The sequence below is a fragment of the Spea bombifrons genome, chromosome 6 (genome assembly GCF_027358695.1).
Source record: "Spea bombifrons isolate aSpeBom1 chromosome 6, aSpeBom1.2.pri, whole genome shotgun sequence".
NCBI classification, from domain to species: Eukaryota; Metazoa; Chordata; class Amphibia; order Anura; family Pelobatidae; genus Spea; species Spea bombifrons.
The window spans coordinates 32,169,286-32,195,401 of record NC_071092.1 but is presented as its reverse complement, the minus strand read 5'-3'; the positions used below and the strand labels follow the sequence as shown (position 1 = coordinate 32,195,401).

At 36.5% G+C, this 26,116-nt stretch overlaps 1 protein-coding gene across 1 annotated transcript in view; it reads right to left on the bottom strand.

Moving 5' to 3' along the window:
- Window positions 1-26,116, bottom strand: part of DNM3 (dynamin 3) — an 80,382-nt gene that overhangs the window by 51,701 nt on the left and 2,565 nt on the right. Inside the window, exons 3-14 of the mRNA XM_053469033.1 lie at window positions 25,188-25,337; window positions 24,642-24,845; window positions 21,118-21,216; window positions 20,219-20,379; window positions 19,872-20,014; window positions 19,075-19,210; window positions 17,974-18,041; window positions 14,349-14,487; window positions 9,768-9,854; window positions 9,034-9,104; window positions 7,682-7,733; window positions 1,087-1,200 (exon numbers count right to left, since the gene is read on the bottom strand). Of these exons, the coding sequence (XP_053325008.1) occupies window positions 1,087-1,200; window positions 7,682-7,733; window positions 9,034-9,104; window positions 9,768-9,854; window positions 14,349-14,487; window positions 17,974-18,041; window positions 19,075-19,210; window positions 19,872-20,014; window positions 20,219-20,379; window positions 21,118-21,216; window positions 24,642-24,845; window positions 25,188-25,337 (1,424 nt within the window). The remainder of the gene's footprint in view (window positions 1-1,086; window positions 1,201-7,681; window positions 7,734-9,033; window positions 9,105-9,767; window positions 9,855-14,348; window positions 14,488-17,973; window positions 18,042-19,074; window positions 19,211-19,871; window positions 20,015-20,218; window positions 20,380-21,117; window positions 21,217-24,641; window positions 24,846-25,187; window positions 25,338-26,116) is intronic.

The window sequence follows — 26,116 nt, the reverse complement described above, 5'->3', positions numbered from 1 at the left end:
GTGGTCACTAAACAGGAGACCTTATAGAACATGAGCTCAAGTGAAACCACATTTTTAATGCAAAAACATAGCAGTCTCACAATTTAAAGCTGAAGCCTGGTGTCTGTTCAGGTTTCCTCAATAACACAAGTATAAGTAGACATTATCAGAGCTAGTCATTAATTCCATTGTATCACACACTTACAAAGGCTTCATCCTCTGCATTTAAAAGCGCTGGCAACGCAAAATATATAGAACACTTATTTCCCTGTAGATTTCAAGTAAGTAATGTTTTCTAATTTAAAGCTAACCTAGTAATGATTTAGATACTTTAAATCTATATCTTGGACATCCTACAACTTATTTAGTACATGAGTATCACTTTTCAAATATAGTTATTTATGTTGGTTCAATGTCTTTCAAAAGTAAGTTTACCAGAGTTTCAACCTAGAATTTATCAGAACTAACAAAAATGAAAGAAATCCAGTGGCATTCCAACTGCAGGTAGGAGTGACAGCAGGTATATAAGCTTATACAAGCTTACCATTGAAAGCCCCTGGCATGCGTTCAGGGAAATCTGTCTCTTCTCTTACTATCTGCTGCTTTCTGGGGGGAAATGCCCCAATGCTTCCTTTGTCACTGCGCTAATGGACTGTGTACCGGGAGAAATAGAAGAGAGATCTGTGGCTGCAGAAGCATACGGATCTCTCAGATCCCGGCGACATCACTAGGAGCAGCTCTGCCAGAATCCCTTTCACCTCTTCATCCTGACAGAAGCAGAGGCACCAATGCATTCAGTGTATAGGGTCCCTTACCACTTAACTACATTGATGGCTTTTAGAAAAATCTTTAAAGGAAAAATAGCAATTAGTAAATTACAACAGTGATTATAGGTGGATTGTTGAGTTATAACTACCGTATGTAGCCCAGTTCAATATTATTCCATAGGAAATAAACTAATGATTAATCCTTTCAGAGTCAATAGAAAATGCGTTGCACTGAGCATGCCAATGACTTTTAAAATGGTTCATGTGGCATTTAGTAATGTGTACAACAGATAACAAAATGATGGCAAGAATAACAACCTACTCTCATTATTGCTCTCACCTCATCATCTTTATACCAGGAAAGGCTCTCAGCTGTCAGAATAAACCAGTAATCTTTGGAACCTCCTTTCATGATGCTGATGTTGCTTATGGTCAACCAGCCCTTTCGAATCACCTGAAAAAAGAATAAAAGGTTAATCATCATCTTTCAGAACACGGTAAATTGACTATCCTTCTTATTAGAATATCTCTGAGCAATATATGCATTGAACTGAAACTCAGTTCCATAAAAATCCAAAGGGGATGTGGGGATATTTGAAATTACAATTCTGTTAAATTTTATGAGCGTCTAAAAAATCTTCAACTTACTCTCGCAACACTTGTGGGCTATCAAACAAGAAAGGAACCATTTATTTTCCCCAACTGTTCCTTAAACTCTTATTGTACAGTAGGCTGTATTAAACAGAGAAGAGGCTGCACATGCCCTGCTCTCTATACTTTACTATTTTTATTATTAGTCTGTAGACACTATAGGATCGCAGTTCTTAAAAACTGCCATTCCCTCGATTTTGCCCCAAATAAGCAATTCTTTAAGTTTATGTATACGATTCATGGGTGTCAGCACGCATCAGATTCATATGCTCTGGGGGGGAGGCTTGATGACATAGGGTCGCAGGGATACAGAAAAGGCTTTGGATCAGAAAGTGTCAGTTTTAAACTCTGAATCCTATGACACAGCTGTAGCTGATCAAGATGCCGGCTCCAGACAGATCACAGAAGATCTTAACACTATTAGATCTGCCTGTCTTTCTGTTCTTCTAAAACACTGCAGTTGAATGTTGTTGCTGTTTTAAGCAGATAAAAATAGTAATAATAGTGTTTCTAATATTTCTTTTTTTTTTACACCAGTTCTCTATATTTCATATGTGGGATCCATAATATTAGCCTGAATAACTACTGAAAGATAAATTATTTTCTCAAGCTTTAATAATAGATCATTTTGGATAGATCAATATTGTTCTGTGTCTTGCTGTTCTGCCGTAGAAAAGCTCACACGCCAATGCACAGCTTCGGAAGTCCCTGGCATTAAAAGGACTAAAAGGAGTAAATCAGGAAGACGGGAAACACATGCACCAGTATCAAGGATAGGAGATAATATCGCAACCATCAGCGAGGTTCTCTGGACAGGCTGACTGAAGGATGACACAGTTCCTTCCGGCTACGTTTCACAAAGCCGTATTAAGTTGGCTTCAGTCCTATAAAGAACTCATGCAGCTTCTACATTAATAAAGTCACAGAAGGAAGTGACTTTGAAAGATTACTTAGGCTTGTAAAAATACCCTTCTCCCTCCCTTCCCGTGAAGATCAGGACAACAGGAAAATGTTCTCTTTTCTAAAAATGCCCTGTGATTGTTAGAAGCGAACCGCTCTGTCATTTTTATCATGGAGAGGTTGTGGCCAATGCAGAGAGCGAGCAACAACTACAATTTACTCTCCTAAACTGACAAAACATTCAGTGTCTGAATAAATGACACATGCTTTTTCCAGTTACATTTTTATGGATGAAGGGGCATCTAAACTTATGAATATTGTCTTCCATAGCATATATTTTTTTACAAAATTAACATAAGGACAAGACAAAGGGAGAGATACTGGTCCTTTTTGCAGGTTATAGCTCACCAAAGTTAAAACTCTGCTTAATAGTATTTTTTAATGAGAACAATATGATTATCATTGGTGTTTCCGTTCCTACAATGTGGAAATCAGTCCAACTCCACCCATTATTATCAGTTTAAAAACTGCCAATTGTCACTTTTTCTTTTGGATATACAGGGTTGTCAAATTGCAATAGATTGCACGTAACTATAATCCTAAATGCTATCAAGGTGGGCCTGGTGGATAAGTGCCAGGTGGATCCAGGGCCCTTGTATGTCACAGGAATGTTTGGTAAATCACCGTGGGTCCTATTCCCAGTATTCCTGCCAGCTGCCCTGACTCTTAGTGAGGTGTAACATGATCAGATGGAATGAAGGAAGCGAGGGAAAGAACCAAAGCTTCACATTTTCACATGCATTCACAGCAAGGACAGCACTTAGAAACAAAGAATTCTGATTAGAGAGTGGATATATGGCTCATTATGTAAAGCTGTATCTTCCCACTATGCAGCGGGATAAAGATGCAGCCCTTTTACATTGAGCTAATAATTATCTGTGAATATCCCATGAGTACCCAAACCGCATTGATTTGTCAAAAACAGTTAGCAGGTTTGCCCCAAAAAGCTACTGGTTATCCAGTTAAATGTCCTGGAAACTGAACATTTCACAAGAAAAGCAAACCAGCATAACATAAGGTATTTATTTTTTTGCATTGCAACTGAATTGAGGAATGAAAGGGTCACAGTATATATTTTTCATCACAGAGAAGAGCTGTTTTTATTTGAAAAACATGGTACCTTGTCAGTGTTAATACTATGCCACGTTTTCTAGGTCAATGGCTATGTTATCCATGCTAGATGTTTTTGTGCGGACGTTTGGTGAGGTAGAAGCAACATCTGTCTGAAAATTCCAGGGGTGTTAGTGGCCGAGTGGCACATCTGGGCATTTCCCTTTAAACATCCATTTATCTTAATGGATGATAAGCTTTTTCTTTATTGCTAAATATAATCAAGCAATAAAATGTGGAAATACGAGATCTTTTTCTAAACGTCTGCATGTGCTTTTGCTGCCATTAATGCTCATTAGGACATATTCTATGGAATGTCCTTAAGATTGTTTCCAGATCACTTTCTGTTTATTTGTGCCAATGTGCAAGCCATTCACAAACAGAAAAACTGGGGATGTGTCAGACTCCTCATAAAACTCCAGCCACGTTGGATAATGATCATTAGAAAGCTAAACAGCTTCTTTTTCAACTTTCAATTTAGACAGCTGAATGTATGCGCTTTCATATAAAATATCAACATTTTCATAATTATTGTCATTCAAATAAAACATGGGACAAGAATCTCCTACAGCAAAAAAAAAAAACACCTCAGTTGTACACGATAATAAATTACCAGCAAATGTAATTGTTAATTAAATGACTCAAGCACAGACATTCTATCACAATGGGCACTATTTCACGTAATTCATCATGAGATGTGAACTGTTCATTGTCAGCGTTTGGCCAACTCACACACAGCCATGAAACAAAACCTAAAATAAATATGGTTTGATTAGCTTAGTACAACATGTACATCATTTTTTCCCTACAAAACACAGACACGACACCTGTATAGCACACAACTGCACTTTAAGAAATACATTCACACACTAATTAATGTAATCACCGGCATGACAGGAACCATGATATATGTTTCAATGAAATAAAGCCAGGCAAGAAGTTAGACTGAAAACCACACAGAGGTTGTTCGTTGAGTGCATTTTTAAATATTTTCTATTTGGAAAGCATGTAATAACAGCTTGTGGCAGATGTTTCTGGTCCCTGTGCTCATAGCGCTGATGAAAGACATTGGCCCCCAAATACTCACATATGTACTTATTTCATGTTCTCATGGCACAAAAAGCTGCAGATTTATGACAGACTGTAAAATATGTACACATTCACTTATGAAATAGTTAATAGTGTTATTGTTTTCAACAGTGTGTAAATTACCCAACTATTAATTGGTAAGGTGGCATGACTGGATGCAGAAAAAATGCGATGTACAAGCACCTGACCAACTTGAAGAATATGAAGAAATAACATGGCGGAAAGAGAAATTAAACCAAAATAGGTGGCTTTAAAATATTGGCATAACTTTAATTTACTTAATTTACTTCATGATGTGTAATGAGGACAGGCTAAAAGGTATGAGACAATATAAAATAATTACAAAAAGGAAATAAAAAAGCAACCAAGTGGAAACATGGTTAATTCACTCAAAGACATCTTGGTAAATAGAATGATGGTTAAAATAAGTATCAAAATATAGTGGTGGTTAGTTCTGTAGGATCAATACACTAAATGAAACACAAGGTTATGATGAAAATAAAAGGCACATAGTTGCACCCTATATTGTTTATTTCACATGAAAATATTATATGGCAATAATAAGTGCCATTGCCCCCCCCCAACCACACTCTGAGTGTCCATCTCACCACACAAAATACACGGTTAAGTGATGCTCGAGGGAGATCTTCAGCATCCAGTGTCTTGCTAGAAGGGCTGGGCAAAATATAAAGTGTTCAGTTGGTTATTTTAAACATATGACAGACTAACCTGTGACTTTACAAAGAAACCATTGTCATGTCTCAGTGCAGCACAAAGTTGAAAATCAATGAAAAAGAAAATGTTAGTGAGTTATAAACATGATTTATAGATTTCTGTCATCTAAATTGTACATAACAACATAAACTCTAAAATACAGGAATTTCAGCTGCGTTCATATATATATTATATATATATATATGGTCTGTAATAGTGTTTAAAATTCGAAACCATTCTTGAGTCTGGTAAGGGGGCATTCCGTGTAGTATAATTATGTCTTGTAAACTCCAGTTTCCAGCTTTACCACTGATTTAACCCACCTGATATTTTATGAGACCATGAGATCTTTGCCACCACCACCAGTAATAATCTTTTCCTATGCACCTTGCGCTGTATGAAGTTTCTGAATGCAGTGTGGCCAGCTATGACATCACACTCCTGCAGAGCACGGGAGCCAATATAAACTCATATGTCTTATATACAGCACAGGGATCATGGAATTAGATAACATTTGGGGCATAAGTACCAAAATCAGGTATAGCAAACACATATTTTTTCTATATATACCTAGTGGTGTACAAGTTATCAAAGGCAAAAAAATATTCTCCCATTTGTATATTTTAATCATACTAAATGATGGGTTAGACATATAAAATGTATGCCAAATAGCCTTAGAATAATCATAACAAACTTAAACAGTACATTATTTATGTAAATGTATTTCTCTGGCATTGTCTGTCATGCTATTAAAAAATAATCAACAAAAACATTGATTTAACCCGTTAAGTCCCCTTAGGACGTACCTGTACGTCCTGACTCGGTTGCAGCGACAGGGACATCTACCTGTCGCTACACCGGAGATCAAGTTGACTATGACACCATTGGCATCAAAAATGTACGAGAGATCCCCAAAGGGATTTCGAGTCATACTGCACTGGGAACAGTGCAAAAACAAAAATGGAAAATAATATACATATATATATATATATATATATATATATATATATATATATATATATATATATATATACACATATATATATTCTTTAAAAAAATTGCTCCTTAGCCTTACCACTTTATTAAAAAATATTTAAAAAAAACTAACCATTGTTCTTGAGTAAAAGATGCTATTTTTTGTGGCTGCTCTAACTTTACTATAACAACATAGAGAAATATATGGCACCTGCAGTTAAATGTTATATAACAGTTATACCAATTATGGGAAACTAGGCAAGCAGTAATTAAATATTTTTCTATGTAAATTTTCTATGTTTCTATTTTTGCAATTCTCAGGTTGTTTTATTATTATTATCTTTTGTTTATATAGCACCAACAATGTAAGACTAAGACAAATTGATACATTAGGTAAAGAGGACCCTGCTCACAAGCTTGCAGTCTACAGATGCAAGTTGGTATCTTGTTTTGCAAACAACATATCTTAAACCTTCACTGAAACATATTTACTCCCAAAAGATAGGCAGTTGTCTATGAAGGCAGACACCATTTGTGACAAAATGTATATGTATATTTGAATATATTCATGATTGTTAATTTTTAGTTCTTTTTAGTGATGTAATGTAAGTAGTTCCATTAATTATTTCTTCAGCTATATCCAGCAATCAAAGTGGTCAAGAAATTAGTGCTGCTTTATTTAATTTGAACGTGGGAACATGCACATTGAAGCAGAGAGAAGGCAGTCAATCTACTGAATAATTCACTTTGTACTAACAAGCATTGCCTATAGATTGTAGCCTTGTTAATAAATATTGTGAATGCACAAAGCAGATATACTCCCACAAGACAGCAGATAGAACTCCATTTGTTAAAGAATTACAGTTCTTCTGTACAAAATGTTAGCATCATCCCACTTTGACTACTTAATATGGGCACTGAAGTTGTTTCTTTTCTGAAAGGCAATTTGGAAAGTCAGGAGCCATACTTACTTTAAGCAAGTAGAAGGAACTTTGTTAACGTCCTAATATAGGTGAAATAAAAATGCTAAATAAATAAGGGTTCGCAAAATGTGTGGAAAAAAGCATAATAGTTATAATTTGTTTCTTGCTTACATTTGTGATAGAGGATGGACGCTCAGTGAAAGCAGCAATCGTAAGTGTCAAAGTTTACAATGTTTATATGTTGCATAATTTAATGTATTGTGACACACATAGATGTGTGGCTATGCCTCCATATGATTTTTGCAGGTAATGTGATATAACGAACAGGCAAGTTTCTGCGTGATCATGAACATCTGCTTGTTCATACCTGCCACTGCCTTAAAAAAAGTGAAAATCATCAGGATGCAAGGAAAGAAAGATTTGCCTGCTATAACACTTTATAATTACAGTTAGAAAACACTGGTCATCATCACTTACAGGCTACATTATAGGTCATTGTGATTAAGATCTTACCTGATTTCCTATTGGGCCCTTCTTCTTTAATTGGTTGCATCTTTGCTGTGCACTAAAAAATAGACCAAACGCATTACTAGAATTATGTCTGTAGTAAGTACACATTCACCTCTTTTCTGTGCAATAATGATATATTATTATTATTATTATTATTATTATCTTTTATTTATTGAGCGCCAACAAACTATGCAGCACTGTACAATTTAAATGGTGCAGTTAACACATAGATAACAAATATACATTAATACATACAGATACATCAGGAGTTGAGAACCCTGCCCTCTCCATCTAGCCTTATGGTACATTTTAAGAAAGTTCCTGGTAGGAATGGTGGGCTTTGGAGGGCCCTGCTTGTGAGCTTACCAACAAATCAATAGCAATGGCAGTGCTAGAGGTATGTTGTAACATAGCTTGAATAACATTCTTTAATATATATATATATATATATATATATATACATATACAGTATATATATATATATATATATATATATACAGTATACATATACCGGTACATATACAGTATATACATACATATACAGAAGTATTATAGTATTTAATAGTCTTTCAGTTCTTGTAAACATTGATGTCTTGGTCTATTCAGGCATGCTCTTTTTTCTGGCACTACTCACTTCTATATCTAAGCAGCGAATCCTTGCAAGGTAACCCCCTAGAGATGATGACATTGCTATTTCTTGCATCGTCTGGAAAGCGAAATGCAAGGCCTATCCACTGCATGGTCATCCACAGTGCTGCCATCCAAACTTACCTTAAATGCAGTAGTTTCCTATATAACTATGGGACAATGATCTTGATGACTGATAGAGTGGATAGGAAGGGGTCACAGGTGACTAAATAACAAGGGAGTTAATGTTTGAACAGGCATAATGAGAGATACAAATGTGGGAATCTGTGACTGAACCTGAGAGAATGTGGTGGATATAAGTGATAAACCTGTGCACAGGGGGCAGACTTGGAATATCAAATATTTTACAGCGATGACAGCGACCTTCAATTGGTTGGTGGTGAGGGGGCAACATTTTGTTTTACATTATGGTCATTACAGCTGTGGAATTCATGATATCACAAAGCATACCAGTTCTTTACTGGTATAGAATATTGCCCGATCAATTTGATGCAATGGGTTCATGTTACCGACAAGACATTTGCTATATCATAGTAGAACCTCTAACACAGAAAGTTGTAAATAATAAGCAATTTGGTTAATTTATTATAGCTCTCAATAAATATCAGAGACCTCCTCCAGTACCATACCTTTAGAAACACACAAATGTAGTCAGAATAACATTACATCAATGTAACAGTGAACTTTGGAACATACATATAACTTACTTGGCAAAACCAATGAAGTCCTCATGGTTGGTATTAATATAAGACAGTTGAATATCAATCATAAGCAGTACCTAAAAACAAAAACTAAATACCATTAGGTACCAACACTACTACATTCTTTTAATGTAAGGCTCCTTTTTTGGTTGTAAAAAGTGCCATAAAACAGGTTTCTCACATTTCAAATATAATTAGATTGATGGTGAATCAGGTTTTGCTCAAAATGTTTGTGTCCAAAAGTTTTCTAGACAGGTGTGTTCATGCTGCACTACAAACAAGTCACAAATCTTTTCAATCATGTACTTTAACCAGTTCCTTCCCTTAAACCTACCCCATTTATTTCCACTTCAATCTCATCCACTTCTCTTTTACTATGCGGTCTTCTTACTTCTTAGAAGTCTTTTCAAACGTTCTAGCTGGCTCCCTACAAATTATGCCAGTCCTTCCTTAGACCCTCACATCCGTGCCTAAAAAATATGCTATACCCTCTTTGTTCTTTGCAATTTATACAGTTGGTATATTTGTGTTATAATATAGGGATACAAAATGTCGTGGTCTTTTATTTTGAGTTAATGCATTCATCTTATCCTTTCTCTAGGACTTATTCACTAAAGAGTGAGTTTGCAGGTGATTTGCTGGTTACTTACACAATATAGTACGCATTATGAAGGTCCAATCAAGACCAGGCTGGATCTCAGAAATTCAGGAGTTTATCTTTATCTTCCAAGGTTACTCACCTGATCTTTGGTTTTTCCTTCTCGTTCACGAATACAATAAGTAACAATCTTTTCAGTCTCTTCACAAAGTTTTGGATAGTCAGAAAGCTGTATTGAAAAACAAGTATTTTAAAATCACAGAATTTTACACCAGAATCATTCGGTTCCTGTAGCCTGCCCATTTTTCTTGCCGTAGACTAACTTACTCTTGGGAAGTACAATGCTGCCCCATTTGCTCCTCAAGCATTTATAAAGAGAAGGACATCATATAACTCAACTGTCAGAGGCTATTGTTTCAAACAGGGTAAGAAGGAATTTCTACTGCCCGTAGCACCAATAAATAATTAAGCATGGTTTTGTGCGAGTGTATACAGCACCGGGCAATGTCATAGACAGTTAAACATTCAAGCCTTACAAAGGGTCCTTACAAAATAGCGATGACAGAATAGTGCAGAAAACCTGATAAACAAGGAAAAGGATAATTGATATTACCGGACAGAAGTTCTAGGCTAGCAATTACGTTAATCCATGTGGTGTGACACACATTTGTCACATGCATCCAAAATACCATATGTGACAGACCTGCGTGTTTCTGACTTCTATAAAGTGCTCTGCAGGAATATACTGTTTCTAGTTACACTAGATTTAGACAATCTTAACCTTCCTGGACTCAAATACATCTTTGTGATCTCCCCTTACTGAATTCACAACATACACAAAAGAGATAGAATTCTTCCAGTACAACTGGTATTTTGGTATATCATGTACCAAAGATACCAGCTGTTCCATCTTTGCCACCAAAAAACATTAATAGGTGGTTTGGAGGGAGGGTCATCAGGGGGGACCCAAACCATTTATTCTGTAAGGGGTCCCAAAACTTCTGAGGGCGGCCCTGGTGGTACAGACATGCATAATAAGGGAAACTGAGAAAGCTTGAAATGTGCATAAAGAATGAATAAATAAAAAGCCGTTAAAAAACGAGACTATTGGTTCTGCCGTCAGTATCTATATACCTGGAAGAGTGTGTTAAAATGTCCATGTGAGGCATTAAGGATGTCCTTCTGCTTTATAGAAAGGTTATTTCTAATGTGTTTTATATATATGCTACACCACAGTTAACATATTAAGATGTTTTACCTGCATACCACTGCTAACTATTTTCTTTTCTTAAATCAAGTCTTTCCTATAAGCATTTTTTCCACACCATCCATACACACAAAAGCATTCAGAAGTGTTGTTACAGCTGGCATGTAACCAAGGCCATAGGTACAGAGTTCCAATTACTTGTTTACATTAGGCAAAGAAAAGCAATAGGTAAAACATATCAGGCCTTCATGTGCTTGTTCCTGAAGTCCAGCAGAGTTCTGTAGTAGTGTCAATACCTCTACTTTTAAGTGAGCAGAAGGGTATAGTTTTTATGAAATTTGGAAAGTTCTCCAAATGTACAATAATTGCTGATGTACTAAATAAAATAATTCACCATTCATCCCATCAAACCCCTGTTTTCATTTATTGTAGTGTGGACTAAACAATGATTTTGTGACCCTGTCCTGTATAATCTATATGTGGTATAATTTGATTTCTTATAACATTCTGAAGGGAGAAACTAAATGTTGGAACTAGTTTATTACTACTTAATGTTCTAGCATATAAGGGCATTCAGTTAAATTGTTTTTCAAGTATCATAATGCACAACTGTAGTACACAGACACCTTAATTATTACTACTATTGGTCTCTTGCAAATAGACAATGAAAAGGAATTTTTGTTCTAGGAGATATAAAAAATGTGCTATAAAACATTAACCTAGACTCAATCTAGATAAAATCAATGTGGCAGAAGAAGGTGCAGTGCATGGGAGTTATAAATGGTCGAAGAAGACCACATCATTCGTAGCAAAGTACAAAGCAGAACTCTAGTATTCTAGTTAGCCACCTAAAATCCACATAATATAACAAATCCATTAATACTGTCCTACTGTCCAAGGGACTGACACAATAAATGTGTTATTTCAAGGGGAGGAAGTTGGTAATTAGCCCTGACCTCAACCCCATCGCACCTTTGGGGTGAACTGGAATGGAGATTGCGAGCCATGCTGTCTCATCCAACATCAATGCCTGGCCTCACAAATGCTCTACTGGATGAATGGGCAATTCCCACAGAAACACTCCAAAATCTTGTGAATAGCCTTCCCAGAAAAGTGGAAACTGTTATAGCTGCAAAGGGGGTCCAGCTTCATATTAATGTCTATGTATTTAGAATACAATGTTATCAAAGTCCATGTTGGTTTAAGGGTCATGTGTCCCAATACTTTTGTCCATATAGTGTATCTATGCATGTATGTTACAGAGAATGTGCATATGTTACCATGTATGTGCATGTGTTTGCATGAGAATATGTTGGCATTTGTGGGTATGTGTAAATGTGTATGTATTACCAAAAGTGTGTAAATGTGTGTGTTAGCATGAGTGTATAAATGTATGTTTGAGTGTGTTAGTCTACATATGTTTGTAGCATGAGTGTGTGTACTAGTGTGTAAAATGTGTGCCAGTGTGTAAGTTACCGAAGGGGAGTGAAGGGGCCAATGAGGCTACTTGGCTTTGCCTGCCTCCCGGGTCAAAAGGTGCCAGTTCTTCCCTGCATGCAATTCAGGTGGTTGGTTCTTTATTGCACCATAGGAGGGGGAGAACTGGAGAACTCTTGTCTAATTTAAGACATTACAGAGAGAAGGAATATAGTTGAATCCAGTAACGTGATACTCCCACATATCAAAATTTAGTAGATTTTGGGATAACCTGGGGGAGAAAATGTGCAATCCCAATGGGCAATCTCCTACTAAGTTCATTAGTACAAGATAGGTGGAATGAAGTGAGGTCAATGGCTCACATCTGGCTTGCAGGTTTCCTGCTGAGCTCAAGTTTATTTTATTTGTGTATGGGAAGGAGGGGGTTGGGTAATTCCTACTCAACGTCAGAGTGCCAATAAACTCTTTATACTGTACGTTAGATCATGGATTACAAAGACATAGGTTTAATCAGTAACCTGACACCTGCATATTTGGCTATTCAACTAAGCGTTTTAATGAGGGGAAGACAAATTCTCTGTGGAGGTTTATACATGCAGAGAAGGTTGAGATTAACTCTGCTGAGCAATACAAAAAAAAAATGTTTAAGAAATACTCATAATAGTATGCCTTATAGTGTCATCGCTTGGGAACATCCTAAATTTTAGCTCAATTGTACAACTACAGATGACAAATCTCCATCAACGTATCGGTCTGATTCTACCCACAAGGGCAGTCCAGAAACAAAAAATGAGGCAAATTTCCTCTGTGTGTATGTCACAGACCCTCATTGGCCTTGTTAGTTTTTACCTTTCTAGGGACATACAAGGAAGGAAGTCCACGTCTGGGCTTGGACCGGAAGAGATCCCCATAGGGTGAAAGTACGAACAAGAAGGTTTGAGAACTCACCTTTGTTACCTTGGGCAGAGGAAATTTGCCTTGCATTTTGGTCCTGGAATGCCCATGGGAGCAGGATCAGACTGATATGTTGATGGAGTTTTTTCCTCTGCAATGGTGCAAGTTAAAACTTGAAACTTGAGTGGCACACCGTAGGGCACGCTATTAAGTGGCTTCCCATTCTTGGGGCTCTAAATAGCTGGGGTGCATCTGGCAGGGAGTGGAGCTCATGTGCCCATGAGAAGCGCTGTTTTACTATTATTTTTTAGCTCTCTGTAGTTCAGGGAATTTGATTGCATCACATTCTAAATACATATAATATGAAGTTGGTCCCCTCTTTGCAGCTATAACAGGCTCCACTCTTCTGGGAAGGCTTTCCAAAAGATATATATAAGTGTTTCAGTGGGATTTTTTCCCATTTATCCAGTAGAGCATTTGAGGTCAGGCACTGATGTTAGGCGAGAAGGCCTGGCTCGCAATCTCTCTTGCAGTTCATCCCAAAGGTGTTAGATGGGGTTGAGGTCAGGGCTCTGTGCGTGCGAGTAAAGGTCTTCCACACCAAACTCATCCAACAATGTCTTCCCACAAGAGTGGAACCTGTTATAGCTGCAAAGCGGGAAGCAATTTCATATTAATGTCTATGTCATCATGTGATGTCATGAAAGTCCCTGTTCGCGTAATGGTCAGGTGTTACAGTACTTTTGTCCATATATGTGTATGTTCAGTTCTTGAATAAACTCAGTCAAGGAGTTCTGAGGCTGTTAATGCCTTTGCCTCACATTTTTGACTCACAGCTCTTGTGTGTGGGTTTAGTCTGAGCATGGATTCACTGTAAGGCAAGTTGTTTGTGTTACTCTTTAGTGATCTCTCATACAAATAGGGGGCAGGTATGTCCCTTTATGAGATTAATTAGAACTAGAAATTGTGATTTCTCAAGAAAAGTTTAAATATTATTGAGTTACATAAAGTTTCTTAACAATCCTAGGGCCAGTTCTATGAAAATGATAGATAGGAATATTGCACATAAATCTATATTAAAATCACCTTGCATGGCAAATGTGTAACTACGCTTATCATCTAATTCTGTGTTCATATATATATATATATATATATATTGAAGAAAGACGAGGTGCTGAAGAATACCTTAGCTGCACATTTTTTAACAGTATTAATTAACTCCTGCATCACAAGGTCCACACATTTCAGTGCTGGTCCTTTCAGCTTCACAATCTGTTTTTTCACTATTGCTTCAAATGCCATATCTGGAGTGAACAGTCCAGTTCTGTAGAGACAAGAAGCAGAGATTATTGTAAATCATTTATTATAAATGTTCATCCCAGAAACCTGAGGATACGCGAGTTAGTAAAAGATGCAACATAAAAAGAAATGGTAGCTATGAATGAGGCATGGTTTCAAATGATTGATAGGAAAGTATTAGCCCCTGGCATGCCACCTGTCATTGGGCTGGTTGGAGAGATCAATAATCTTCCTTGTAACTGGCCAATATACGCTATGAAGGGCTGTGCCTAAATGCATCTCTCATTATAAGTTTAACCAAACTGCAATAAAATATGAAGAAGCCCTGCTTAAACAAGCATAAAATGTCTTCTGGTATTTGTAAGGAAGATACTATGAGACAACAAGATCATGGTATTTTTTTATGGAGAGATATATATACTACTGGAAGAAACCATACATGGGCAAGAGAATGCTACTACCACAGCAGACCAAATGAGAGAGGATATATGAAGCGTATGAGATAACTATGGATGGATAGAAGACCTACATCTATACTCTCACAACTTGAGACTGACCAGCACAGTACAACCCAACCACAAGGAGACCCAGAAGAACAACAAACTGTGTGGCTGACATCAGAAGCTGAAACTTTGCTACCACCTCTGCCATTACAGAGCACAGAGGCTGAGATGAGGCATAAGATCATGGATAAACTAGCTACAGTCAACCCTCGAAATCGATTACCAAGGCTCAGTGGAGAACAGATGCCTCACAACCATCCCTACTACCACCATAACTCAATGAACTGGTATACACTACAGCTGCCGTAATCCTGGAAGTGCTTGCCTACTCACTCAGGAACGACAAGAGAACGTCCCCTCAATGGAAAAGTGTGATTGGAAGACAAGATCAAAGCAACCCGAAGAGAAGTTAGCCAGCTGGTAGAGGTACAGAAGGGTGCGAAGGTTAAGAACAAGACTCGCCTACTTGGAAAATACAAGGACCTAACTCCATCTGAAGCCCTAGACACAGGCTTCCAGCACTGCCTACGACTGACTAAGGAGATACACTAGAGAAGCAGAGGCCAAAAAGATAAATGCTCTCCAAAGAACCATCCAAGGTGTACTCCCAATTGCAGTGCAACACCACAGTAACAGCAGAACCACCTAGCAGCAGAAACGGAGTGATACTGGAAGGACATGTGTGGGAAAGAAAATACACATAAAACCAATACAAAGTGGCTGCAGGACCTGAGAGCTGGCCACAGCAATCCCAGAACAGGAACTAGTCAACGTCACAGTAGCAGAAATCCAACATAAGTCAATAACATCAAGAGCTGGACAGCACCTAATCCAGACATGGTCCACACCTACTGGCTGAAGAGACTGAAAGTGGTACATCAACACCTAGCAGTACAAATGAACAAATTGCTAACAGGTTCCTACCCAGACTGGCTAACAGAAGGAAGAACAGTGGTGATCATTAAAGATCCCCCAACTACCGACCAATAACCTGCCTCCCCACAACATGGAAAGTCATATCAGGCACCATAGCTACAGGAACACATGGACTAATGCATGAGCGCAGCTCAGAAGGACATTGAGGACAACACCAGAGGCTCCAAGCACCAGTTTAAGTCGCCCAGAACTCAAAGTCTAGACAGACCAACCTAAGCCCAGCCTGGATTGACTACAGGAATGCCTAGAATTCAATGGAGAAAGTATCACGGCAAGCCAAGACCCTGTATGTGATGTACCATCGACAAATAGCAGCGGTGGCTGATATTGGGAAGAAGCAGCTAAGATACGACGCAGAGCCCTCAGAGGACCCGAGGTATAAAAAATATCCGTGGGATGTGTGTGGTTGAACAATTAGCGCATGTTTCCTAACTATGTGCCCTGAGAGCTGAATCACTTATACTTCGGGATCAATTTAGAATGTGTTTTTATTTTCCTGCAATTATCTAGAAAATAGATAGATCATTAAAAAATTCCCCTTATTTTGGATGCATTTAAAATCTATCTATCTATTTTGTGGAACACACATATAAAGTATGTAAAGTTATTGAAATTAAAATAACTACTACTTTCCAAAATTCCATACATTTGTGAAGTTGATCTGTACTAGTGCATCAATAAAGTGGTAATACTTCTTAGTTCATTTATTGAGATAACAGCAATTTAATGTTGCTGTTTCTATGACCCCTGCTGTGCAGTTGATAGAACTACAAGATCATCTATAATTACATTACCCAAAGTTGCTTGTAGATTTTTTAGGAAATACAATGTAAAGGATATTGGGCAGACACTGGGTGTGAGGAAAATCTATCTAGTTATACCTAACACTTCGTGTGGCAGACCCTTTTATCCAGAATTTTCACTCCTGGGTACTCAGCAAGCATTGGTTATTGGAAACCAGGAGGAGAACCCTGGCTCTTCACCACATCAGCCCCTTTTCCCCAGACATTGGGCTTCAGGCAGGCACGGCATGGTCCACTGGGCCAGTGCCTCCCACATATATGTACCTTTATTGCTGTTCGTATGACAGATCCTGCTCAGTACATGCAGCCAAATGCTGCAAAAGTTTAGGTGCGTACTGTGTGGATGTTTTCAGAAGACGTTTCCATTTATTGGCTGCTGATCCCCACTCGGGGCCCTGACCGCTGCAAACCGAGGCAAGATACAGAAGGATAAGACTATACTGTAACTGTAAACAAGCCAATAAGGTTGGGACAAGCAAAAAATAAATGAATGCCAAAGTGAAATCAAGGTCTGCTACATGGAGGAAATCAAGGATGTAGCTCATTAAACAGAGAAAGAAAAACTGATATGGCCACACTTATTTGTGCAACAGGTTTTGCCAGGTTTAGTGTGCAAAGCGTCCTGGTATAGGATGGTATTGCACACTAAACTAAGATGTTGCTCTGCCTATAGAACAAATAATAAGCTAAACTGCATAATAAGCCTGTAAACATGTACTTGTAAAATACAAACAAACAAAAGCCTGGTTGGATTCCCCCGGGCTAGGCAAATAAAAACAAAACTATTGAAGCACTCCCACTACTGAATGCACTTGAGAGCGCATGAAGTTTTTATTTGGGATACAGATTTCTTGATACATGTTTCATTAGGGAACTAAAAGTTGATTGTGTTTTCTTACCCTTGTATCCCTTCTAATAAACCTCTGAGCACTTTAAAGCCCATAAATTGCTCAGTTGTCACCACATTAGAATAGCTGGCATATATGTGGCTTGTGTTCTTCTTGTGGCTTCTTGCTATGTTATAGCAAATTCAACATCTCAATTAGTGCCCAAGTAACAAAAAACAGACACCTGTTGGATTCTGGAAGATTTCTCTAAAGACGTATTAGTGCAGAAAAATGCTCTCTATTTCTCATTATTCAGTCACTGCATAAACAATTTTTGTTTCTCCTTTTTTTTAACGTCCAATAATTTTAAAAGCAGGCAGAAAATCCACAACCAGATTGCGAAGGAAAGAAGTCTCTGTAATTTGTGCTCTGAAATATTCACCTGACACCATGGATGTTTTTGATTGCATAGCTAATCTCTCTTCTAAGATCTTTCTCCTCAAATTCCATCTGAAGAATAGTTAAAACATAAATCGATATTATTTGATTGATCAAGTTAAATTTAAGCAATTTAAGTGAGAGTGAAACTGTAATCTGAACTGTGATACCCTTAATCAGAAATAAACATATCTAAAAAAACATACAAATGGTAAAGATGTGCTTCTCATAAAATACAATAGAATTTTTGTAGCGCCTACCCTGTGAAGTCTATAGGAAAGGAAGGTGTCAAAAAATGCATAGAATGGTCCAACCTTTTAAAGGACTTGTCCTCTGATTTGCAAAAATCCTAAATACAGGATAATGTTGAGCCTTGAATGCAATATAGGTGATCTTTTTTGTAGGGATCCCAAGTAAATATCTTGAAAGCTCCCCAGTGTGGTAATAAGAGAGCCTCCAAATAAGCAATGAGCCAAAATCATCATATATGATGGAAGAGTTATACAGACGTTTGATATGTAAGCCCAACACAGGACAACCAAAAATGTTGCTAGGTTTATCAAAATATAAACAAATTGCACAATTTTTTTTTTTTCAATAATGGTTTTAAAACTAGTTTTATTGTTTGTTCTTTCTGCTTTTATTGTTATGCTGTTGCCATAATGTTACTAATGCACCTGAAATGTAAATTGGCTTCTTTACATAATAGGATAACATTAAGATAACACGTCTCTGTGATCTTCTAAAGCTGAGTGGGGTACACGTAATGGAAAATAATACATATGTATCTGTTCAGAAATTATTTTCCATCTTTAAAGATCTTGTCCTCCCGAACTAAATTAAATTTCCAGGATTCCTTTACTTCTTTCTAAAGTAAACTTCTTTGACATTAATGTAGTTGCTTTGTGTGAACTTCTGTGTGAACAGAATAAGCACATGCTTAGAGCAAGCGAACATACAAAATGCCTTACTTCATACTTTATCCCCCTACTAAAAATTCCTATTCAGCTTCTATTCTTTCTTTGTTAACTTTATTAAATGGTTTTATCTAATTGGGGAGATGTAGATAATTAATAAAAATTGAGTTAAGCATTTGAAAGCTTACCTTTACAAGCTCAAATGGGAAACGTTCATGAAAGATGCGATTGATTTTTGCACCACCTGAAAGTTCTCGAGTATCAACTTGATCACCAGATCCTTCAATCCTCTTCTCAAAGTCCACTGCAAAATGCTGCACCATCCTATAAACAAAGAGTAATTTGCCAGGAAAAATAGAGAGTACATAACATTTGATTTAAAACAAAACTGTCACATTTGCAGTTTTTAGGACATATTTTTTAAACCAGCTGTAGCATTATGTTTAGCAGTAGTAGTATTTTTCAATGATTGTAATTCTCCTGAAGCTATTTCCATTTAAAGCTACTAACTATTTAACCTCTGCAAATTAAGGTTTGCTTCAAAGGGTAATAGCATAGTAACTTCCTTGTCACTCAACAGCATTACCTAGGTTTATTTAGTGTACTGAACTGTAAAATGCAGTCTTTGGAAAAGTGGCAGAGCAGCTTTAATCAAACATTAAAAAATACTGATATTATCCTTGCATCAACACTAAATGAAAGTTTCAAATTTCAAAGTAACACAAATGATTGACTACCCACAAAATCCCCATTTTATGCTAATCCTACTACGGTAATATTTTTTAATCTTAACATATATATATGCCAGTGTTCCTATTGGCCTCCATCGTTATCACAGTGAACGGTGTAGATGTACAAGGCACATATTTGGACTATAATAATGTGTCTTTCTCACACGGAATGATATTAGGGGGCATTAACAACTGTTATAAAACATATTTATTTTTGTTGAAAACAAACAAAACCAAAGCCCTACAACACTTACTGTAGCAATGCTTTGGTTTTTCTTGATGGATCCTCGGGCTTAAAATTTTTGTAAACCTCTACTTCATGTTCAATGGATAGCAGGAGGCTTTGTAGTTTGCTCCGTAAGTCTGGCAACGTATCACGTATGTGGTTGGTTAATTGCTTTTAAAAGAAAAGACATACACAGGATCACAAATCATTAAACAAATAGTTTGGCCGCGCTGTGTTGTAAATTATGGCTTCTAATGTTGAATTAACAATCTTGTAAACATTTTCAAATACATTTGTCCTTACAGAAATACCTTAGTTCCCCTTTTAAATGTGAAAGGGGATAATGATTTTATAGTAATCTTATGATTCAAATACCTGATTCAAAACTTTCTGAAGATATGTGGTTCCCATGCGATCTGCCATATGTCTGTAAGATGGGTGTGACAGGAAAAAAATATTTTCTGCTAACAATGCAGCTTGAATATCCTTTTTGCCATCAATATCTTTCTGACTTCTGTTCACAACACCAATATAACCTTGAATAAAAGAAAGAATCCCATTAAAATGCAAACAACGAATGTCTGACATTTAAAGGGTTAGTAACACTATGCAAATAGCAGAAACTTCCTGGCACTTCGCTGTGCCAAGAGCTTAATGTTCCTATAGCTTAATGTAAATTTTGCATCAAACCTTTTTTCACAGAATATCTAAGGATGAGGATAGTTTTAATGAGAAGACATTATAACTTTCATCAATGAATAAGTATAAGACTTTCCAATAACATAATCAATGTATGTGATAACGTATGAGAGCGTTCCTTCTTTAAAGTTTATTATTTATAAATAAACTGAGTTTATTCTTGCTCTCTCTCCAGTTGGGAAAATACCATTACAAATGCTCAGTTTTAAATCAACATGCAAAGACTTGTTATCTTGCTATACTCTGATATAAATCAATTATATCAATAAATGAGGTAACTTAAATCCACACTAAATAACTTAATTCTCCCTCTGATAACCTTACAACTCACACTGTTAGCACAGATACTGACAGTTTTTTTCATAACTCTTGAGCACTCTGTAAAGCTCTCAGTGTTTAAGGAGCATATATCACCCTTCTTTCACTCTCTGTCACCAGAAACTCAAACTGCATGCAACATGGCCATACTCGCTATCTACATAGCCCCTTTGGACTTTGTCCCTGGTCTGAATATTAAACTGAAAGCAACATTTAAGGGTAGTCCTGATGCTAACGATTTAATAAAGAAGCAATACCCCTGCGAAGAGGAAGCAGTTTGTTCTCCAAGACTTCCTGTGCATCGGTCCCTTCATCCATCAGGTCTAGTTTGGTGACCACGCCAATTGTTCTCAAACCTTTGAAGCAAACCATATTAAAAACTAAGAAAACCATGAACGGCAGCATGTATGTAACGTATAACCCCTTCCTGTATTGTTTGTCATATTAAAATTAAGCAGCATGAATTGGAGGTAGTCTCATAAACGTACAAGACTACTGTCTAGGTAAAAATAATGGTAGGAGCATTCAACAGAGCACACTGAATGAGCTACAATTATAGATCATGTGGAAGAAATAAAAACAAGGCAGGGTCTGGCCATTCATCAGTGCCAGGAATGAGGTTTGTAATGGTGTTTGTGTGTTAAATTCAGCAGAGTAAGTGTAACAGCACTTTGAAAAGGTAACCCTAATTGTTTCAAAAGTATTTCACTCAAGTGTTTCACTCAAGACGCAGAATGTTTCTGTGGACTTTCTAAGTGACATGGCTGAATGGCTGAACTGTCATTTATAACTGCTAGCTCTTCTGCTTCCGCATTATATTACATTGCATCACAAGATCCCTGTCAACGTGGAAATAATATATGCAGATTGTAGGAAGATCATTAGTTTAAACCATTTTTCTTCTTCTTCACTAGAGAAAAAAAGCCAAGAAACAAGCAGACTGCTGCGTCATCTACATCCGGTCTTTCTCTGCCAGCACCTGCACCGTATACGTCACAGTGTTTGAAGAGGTTCTTATCTTGGCAAGAACACAGTGCTGACATTTATCAGATTCTTACATTCACTGGCTTCTCAAAATCTGATTGAGCTGATAAAGTCACAGGTGCCTATATAAAAATCAAAGCAAGACAAATGACCGAGAGCTTAACATTACATTACATTAGATAGAAAATGGGGGGGGGTTAATATTGGTTGGCACAATCTTAAAACAAAAGTAAAGCAATATATCATGTTCTGACCTCTGTCGCTGTATAATACAAATCTAATGTATGCATAAAGGCAAAAACATATTCATTACTGTTGATTCAACAACCATTGCTGGTTCAATGCAAAGAATTTACAACAGGTTGTCAGCATCCATGCTCCATTCCCAGCCTACAGGGAAACCCCAAATGCTCTATTATGTTTTCAAGTTAATGCAATTATTTCCTGTCCCTAAGACTATGCTTCATAATGGTAACTGTCCCTCCATACTGAAAAAAGAAAGTTAGGAAACACGGATGCCCACTTGGGAAACAGTGATACCACAGCATATAAAATACTTAGCCATGTATTTACTTATTTACTATAAACTACAGTTGACTTCTGAAATGATTTGCTGTGATAGCTAGACAATAGCTTTTAACTTTTTAAAATACTGCTTTTTGAGCTTTGTAAAACTAAACTAATTCAATGCCTTTAGGTCCATTCATAAAAAAGTATATTATTTATAAGATCACGCTATGAAAATGTATGATTAAAAATATATCTAAAGTTTGGTTGTAAACGTTTTTCATTCATTTCACAGATGCCTAATAAGAGCACATTGCAGGAGACTAAAATAGATGTGAAGCAATCAATAATGATAACACAAATAATAATTGCAATCATAGCAATAAACGTATGAAAGCAATTCCCACGATTAACAGGTGCTATAGCTCTGCCGCAAATAATGACATGGCAGCTACTGTATGCAGAATGTCTCTATTTGCATGCAGAGAAACAACACAAGCTTTTGCCAAGAGCAGTTTCTATTTCAGGTCAAAGAAACAGTGTCTGAATTTAAATGCCATCTCTAAAGTCATTAGCGAGGCCAAGAAAAATGCAGATAAAATGCTTCTTGTTCTAGCATGAAACAGCAGCTTAGTCATTCCACAGAGAAAACATTATTTCCAATCCTGAAATAAGACAAAATTATTCCAACCACATCAAAACAAATTAATGAGGATATGCTAAGTGGCTGTAAATAACGCTTCGAGAAAAAAAAGGAAAACATATATAATATATGTCTTATCTAATACTAAATCATATCCAATGGAAGCCACCTGTTCTTGTTCCCTTTTTTGTGGTCTAAACTTTGGCTGAGGTGATATTACATTTATCTAAATTACAGAATTCATTATTTTGATATTTGTTGAAAAGCATCATGCGCATGTCTTTCTGCATGAATATTCCAACACAAAAGCCAAGAACTCTCAGAATTGTTTATGTTAAGTGTCCAACCATCATTTCCATGCACGATTATTAGGATTATAGCCTGCTAAATAACATTAATGAAGCAGAGCTACAAACTGCATTTAACACTATAACTACTGGTATATGTTCATGTCTTTGATACTGAGTGATCTATCAGTGTTTCTAATTCTCTGGGGTCTATTCAATAAAGGATACATCCAGTCAAGTACTCAGGCAGTGCTTGACAGCAACCTAATGGGACGCTGGACATTTCAACAATAAATAGGCAAGTTGGTTTGCAAGGGCAACTAGGTCAGTTCAGTTAATAACAACAACTTAAACTTGCGTGGACAGGTCTGCCTGTGAAGTACGTTTTTATGGAATTACTGTCTCATTTATAGACAATATTACCATTTATTCCAACACTAACAGCCCAACATATCCATTTTTAAATTATTTATTTATCAGATACATTATAGTATTGTAGGTTTGATGCCAGTTTAATGCCCGCCTGAACTATTGTTAGCAATAAAATGGGGCATCCAAAAAGAGTGGCAACTACTGGCGCTGTGTCTGCAGCCTTTTTAAATCTTGCTTCTTTCACAAACTAACTGTGAGGCTTATTAGATATCCAAGCAAAGTAAACAGAATCTGAAGAGTACAAAATCAAGTCACACTTAAAAGGCAGTCAGCTGTACAAATGATTTTTTTTATCCCACTCAGAAATTACCTGGACTTTTAAATATTTCATATGGTGTCGAGGTATGGAAACACATAATAATAACATAATAATTGCAAATATTTTAAAAAAATATTTTAGAATAAATGCTACATTTCATTACTAAACACTATCGGAACAACAAACCTTGTAAGGAACTAGTATTTCATCTGCTGCTACTAAACAATAGAACGCATGACATTGCTTGCCATTAAAAAGTGTACGGCAAGTTATGTCACCTCTACACAATAGCTGAAATTTCCAAGTGCATGTAATGAGCCAGAGAATAAAAAAATCCTACAATCCCACCTCTTCACAGGTTTATATTGTATACTGTTAATATGTTATATGTTAAAATATAGTTCAATTCTAGAAAAAGAACAGCAATAGCTAGGCACAGAATTTACTAATTTCTTAATTCACCACATCATATAAAACAAATAGTCATTAGTAGTGATTAGTAGAGTCTGTCAGTTACTAATTCCAATGGAAGGAATTAAAACATGCAGTGATGTCAGCAAAAGTAATAATAGCCAAAATATTTAAAAAGGAAATGTATTCATTTAAGATGACTATTCTACATTGTGGCCTATTAGCCTGGATTTATTAATTTATTTATTTGGCAGATACCATGAGGATCCACTTCTTTAGCCAGCTTCAGGGCATCGGAATTGGCAAGATCTGTGTTGGCGGGCGTCACTGCAAGTATCAGACAATTCTCTCGACTGATGAACTGCATTATCATTTCACGGATCTGATGTTCGATGTCTGGAGGCTGGTCACCCACTGGAACTTTTGTAATCCCGGGTAAGTCAATAAGAGTCAAGTTCAACACTGTATGAATGATTTGTAGAAAAAATATCTTCAAATGAATGTATCAGAAAACAGCAATCATAATCAAAGAAATATTTATATTTGTGACTAAATCATACACATGCCCGCTCACATACATACAGTTAATAAGGTAATGTGCAGTCATCATGCAAAAAATAAATTGAGTACCAAGTTCCAGAATGTAATCTAAAATGAATCAGTTATATATTCAAAAGTTGCTTTCCATGCTTATATGTTCGGATTTAGAGTTGTCTTTATTACGTGTCACTGCATTTTATTTGACCATTTCTCAAATTTAAATAGATATAAAATAAAATTTCCCAAATAAATCATTTTGTTTACCATGTGGGGAATATATCCTTAAATTAATAGGAATGGATGAAATGCCTTTATTCATTCCTGTTGCTCTATCAGTTTCTGCTTCAATCTCTTGGCACACTTCATCAAAGTCACTGAATCTGATTCCTTTGCAGTGTAGGAACTCTGCATATTCTGTATAACGGAAGATAGAGAAAAACATTACCATCGAAATGACCACCGAAAAAGAAATAAAAAATCAAATGAATTCTTTTTTTTCTTATGTTTTTTGCACATTTCACTAAACATTATGAAGTACAACAACTAATTTAACCATTTGATCAGTTTAAATGGGAGTTATTTCAAAGTTGATCAATTAAGAAATATTGGACACACTTTTGTAGAATTAGGAGGCAACCAGTCAGTAAAAAGAGTCATACAATGATTGTCTGGCTGCTCTTTTTTCTCATCCTCAACAACAATAACTGGATATATGCGGAGTTACCAATTGTTTGCACTGTTCAAAACGAAATGGTCCCCTGATTGCAAGCTGGACCCTTTGCACTGGATGCATTTTACTTACAATATGTTTGGTGATGTTTAGCTTACTTGTCAAATACATATAAATAATTTTTTTCATAAATATGCACAATATTTACAAGCATCCATATTTCAGTTAGATCTGGCCACCAATGAAACAAACTTTTCATACAATCGAAGGCACGGCTTGTCAGCTTTAATTTAATGTGCGCTGTGTTGTTGATATAAAAACTATACACAATATATATATATATATATATATATATAAAGTATACACAAATACATTCAACCCATGGGAAACAGTGTCCCTGAAATGATGCTGATTTACATCTGAGCTAATTAATATCCAATCCATAAATTCTGATGTGAAATGTCATGCAATTTCAAATACGGCAGAGGCATTTCTGTGTGTATATTCCAAAGCATTATGCCTA